The sequence below is a fragment of the Adiantum capillus-veneris genome, chromosome 13 (genome assembly GCF_014529385.1).
Source record: "Adiantum capillus-veneris isolate H3 chromosome 13, ASM1452938v2, whole genome shotgun sequence".
Taxonomy (NCBI): domain Eukaryota; kingdom Viridiplantae; phylum Streptophyta; class Polypodiopsida; order Polypodiales; family Pteridaceae; genus Adiantum; species Adiantum capillus-veneris.
In genome coordinates, this window is record NC_140943.1 from 95,716,172 (window position 1) to 95,719,363 (window position 3,192).

General features: G+C 46.0%; 1 protein-coding gene across 1 annotated transcript; it reads right to left on the minus strand.

Moving 5' to 3' along the window:
• Positions 1–1,581: 1,581 nt before the first annotated feature.
• On the minus strand, positions 1,582–2,517 carry LOC147444479 (uncharacterized). The gene has a single exon (XM_086527867.1). The coding sequence runs from the start codon at positions 2,406–2,408 to the stop codon at positions 1,803–1,805; it is 606 nt and encodes a 201-aa protein (XP_086383993.1). The 5' UTR covers positions 2,409–2,517; the 3' UTR covers positions 1,582–1,802.
• Positions 2,518–3,192: the final 675 nt, after the last annotated feature.

Consider the following 3,192-nt stretch of genomic DNA (forward strand, 5'->3'; position numbering starts at 1 on the left):
TTTTGTCTCAATTGATCCAGAGATGCCCCAAATGTGGACTATTGAGGTCAACGTCAAGGTGACAGGGGACGAGCCGCAGGGACAAGGCATCGTTAAGAAGATGGACATCACAATGCAAGAAAAGGTTATGAGATTTTTCCTTCTCAACTGAGACATCATGCAAAAGTGGCTAGAGAGGTATGAAGGGGAAAAGCAATAGCATTTGACAGATCGCTTTCAATTCAAGCGCAACCGTGCAACTAGAAACCTTCCTTTTCCAGACCATCTTCAGAAATTGCCTGACTTTGCAACTGGGCAGTGGTTAGATGCGACACTCTCAGAGGCAAAGAGGAGTGGAGTTTTGATTATTGAAGAGAAAGAGGATTTGTCAAGGGGTTGCGATTGGCATGTACATTTCACAACTTCCTTTTCGAGCTTTAATTATAACTTTCAGTCTGTTTCAATTTTGTGGCTGCAGTATCACAAATATGGAGCTTTGTGGTCGCATGGGACGACGTTTGGCATCTTCAATAAAAGGTATTTACTAGAAAGGGATCAAAGGAACATTCCTTTATGATTATGTATAATGGCTATGGGATGTGCTAACAGTCCTCCATATAACTTCATCATGTTAATTGCAATCTCATTGGCCTTTTTTTCCCTATATGTGCAGTGCTTATTTACAAACCTAAAAGTGTGTATTCAAAAGGTCTTTATTGATTTGAATAAACATGCATTAATGAAATTTAGTAAATTAAAAGAACATGATTAGTCAATGAGGACCAATTCGAGAAAGATCATTTTTGCAACCCTACATAATTTCTTCTTGTGATTTTTTAAAGAGAAAACATTGAGAAAGTGACCTACTTCATTGAATGTAGGTGGGATTTTCCTTTTCCTTTTCCTCTTCCTCTCCACAAGAATTTTTCATTTTCAAAGTGCACGATTATAAGCTAGGATAGACCTTTCCCAAACATTCCAGACTACAATACTGTTTAACATAAGGCCTTACTGATCCATAGGTGATGGGATCGACGACACGCAATGTTGCATGCACATCTTGGGGAAGAACGATATCTGGCAAAAGGTCAACGAGTTGAACCACCCTACTCATGCCGGTGATTCGAACCCAAAACCTCAGACATAGCAACCCAATGGTCTAACTACGCCTCCACGTGGGGTTTCTTGTCACCAAAGCCACTCCACTTCTTCATGAAGTGAAGTCGGCCAGGGAGGAAGTAAACACGTACAAAATAAGTAGATTTGCACAAATTAAATGACGTCCGAGCTTCGTGAAAAACATGCTTCACTTTAGTACCATCGATTCCATTGCTGGTACTTCATTTAAGACTCCATGTCAAATAGTGTTGAGGCACTTCAGAGAATATGTAAATTGCAACTTACCGGTTGGCTCAAATCTAAAAAGCCAAAGACACTCTCTCTCTCTCTCTCTCTCTCTCTCTCTCTCTCACACACACACACACACACACACACATATGCATCAAACCTAGTGCTTGAAAATTCACGCATGACAATGAACTACAGTGTAGCACCAAAACATAGTTGCGACTTTTCTTAGTAGCGTATTGACGTAGACAAATCTTGAAAACTTACTATAATTAGTAAAGCGTTGGCAGACAACGAGGGAACGACGTCACAGCTGCCACATGAGCTGCAACGGGTGAGAATGGGGTAGCTGAGTGGAGAATAGGGTGTTCATGAAGAGGCGGAGGATCCGAGGAAGGTAGCAAGTGGCGCTGGCGATGGCTATATTGATGGTAGCGATCGCTGAATTTGAGGAGGATGGAAGCGCTACCAGCTGATCACGCAGGAGCTGCAGCTCCTGCATATGGCGCCTGAGGTGTGTGGAAAGGGTGGCCCTGAAGAGTCTGAGGAGGGTGGTGGTGATGGAGATGAAGGTGTTTGGCGTTGTGCCCAGGCGCATCAGGTGCTGCTGCAGGCGGAGGAGGATGGAAATGACGGGCACGGTGGAGGTGGAATGCATGAGGGCGAACATGGAAAGCAGAGGCGTGATGATCAGGATTGATTGGAGCCAAGCCATGATGAGGAACATGAGCTGCTGCAGGCGGAGGAGGATAAAAATGACGGGCACGGTGGAGGTGGAATGCATGAGGGCGAACATGGAAAGCAGAGGCGTGATGATCAGGATTGATTGGAGCCAAGCCATGATGAGGAACATGAGCTGGTGGAGGTGGCATATGGGAGGGAGCGGAGAAGGGGCTTATGTGGGCATCCAAATGGTGAGGCTTCATCATGCCTGATGCAACATTGGGCGGGGCAGGAGCGCAGAAGGGGCCACTAGACTCGTAGCCCATGTGGGGACGGTGATGGTGTGCAGGAAGATGGGCGCCGTGGCTATGGCGGAAATGGCGGTGGCCCACGCAGTGCTGCCTTCTGCAAGTTGCCATGGATGGACGTGAGGTACTGCGCCTGTCTGCTCTGTCGGCCTGCTCTTGGTTTGATGATGATGGATTAGATATTGTTGAAGCTGAAAATTAGGAGCTTCTTAATACTAACCCAGCGAGGGTTTTATAGGCAACAGAACATTTGGCTTGCCTTCCACTGCACGCTCTGATCGTATCCACAGACCTGATCTGGGCGGTCTTGAGAAAACTTTGGAGAAGGAGACTCGTGACCTGTGGGTCATCCACGTGGCACCTTCTGCAAAGTCAAAAGCGGTTCCCATGTACATAATCTTATGAGCACCAGGACTAAAAAGCCATGACAGTAAGAGGGCTACCCCATAGGCCCTATAAAGGTGGCTTGGGAGGGCCCTCAAATGATCTCGGAAACACCCCATACCATTCTAGCAGCTCCAAGGTGCCCTTTACCATGCAAAGCGGAGTGACTACTTCAGTTTCACTTGGAGGTGCTCCAACCCCTCCACATTTAATATTTCATCTTTTGCATCACAGTAGGCAATAAAGCGTACAAGCTCAACCCCCCCCCCCGCCCCCCCAACCCCGATTTTGAGGGCAAGACTTTCGATTACTTGAAGGAATTTGAAGCTTTCTAGCCTAGTCTTTCTTACCTAGACAATCTCATACCCAATTTCAAGATTTTTCAAAGTCTTCTTAACAAGAGTCTCGAGCCTCTTAAGCTCAAGATCTACGTTCGTGGCATGGATAAATGAGCTCATGGAGAAGTTTTAATTGTTTTCAGTTTGGTCACGACTCACTATGCAGATAAATG

What these genes read in the sequence shown, in the direction of transcription:
- LOC147444479 (XM_086527867.1), bottom strand. Translation starts at nt 2,408, where the DNA reads ATGGCAACTTGCAGAAGGCAGCACTGCGTGGGCCACCGCCATTTCCGC.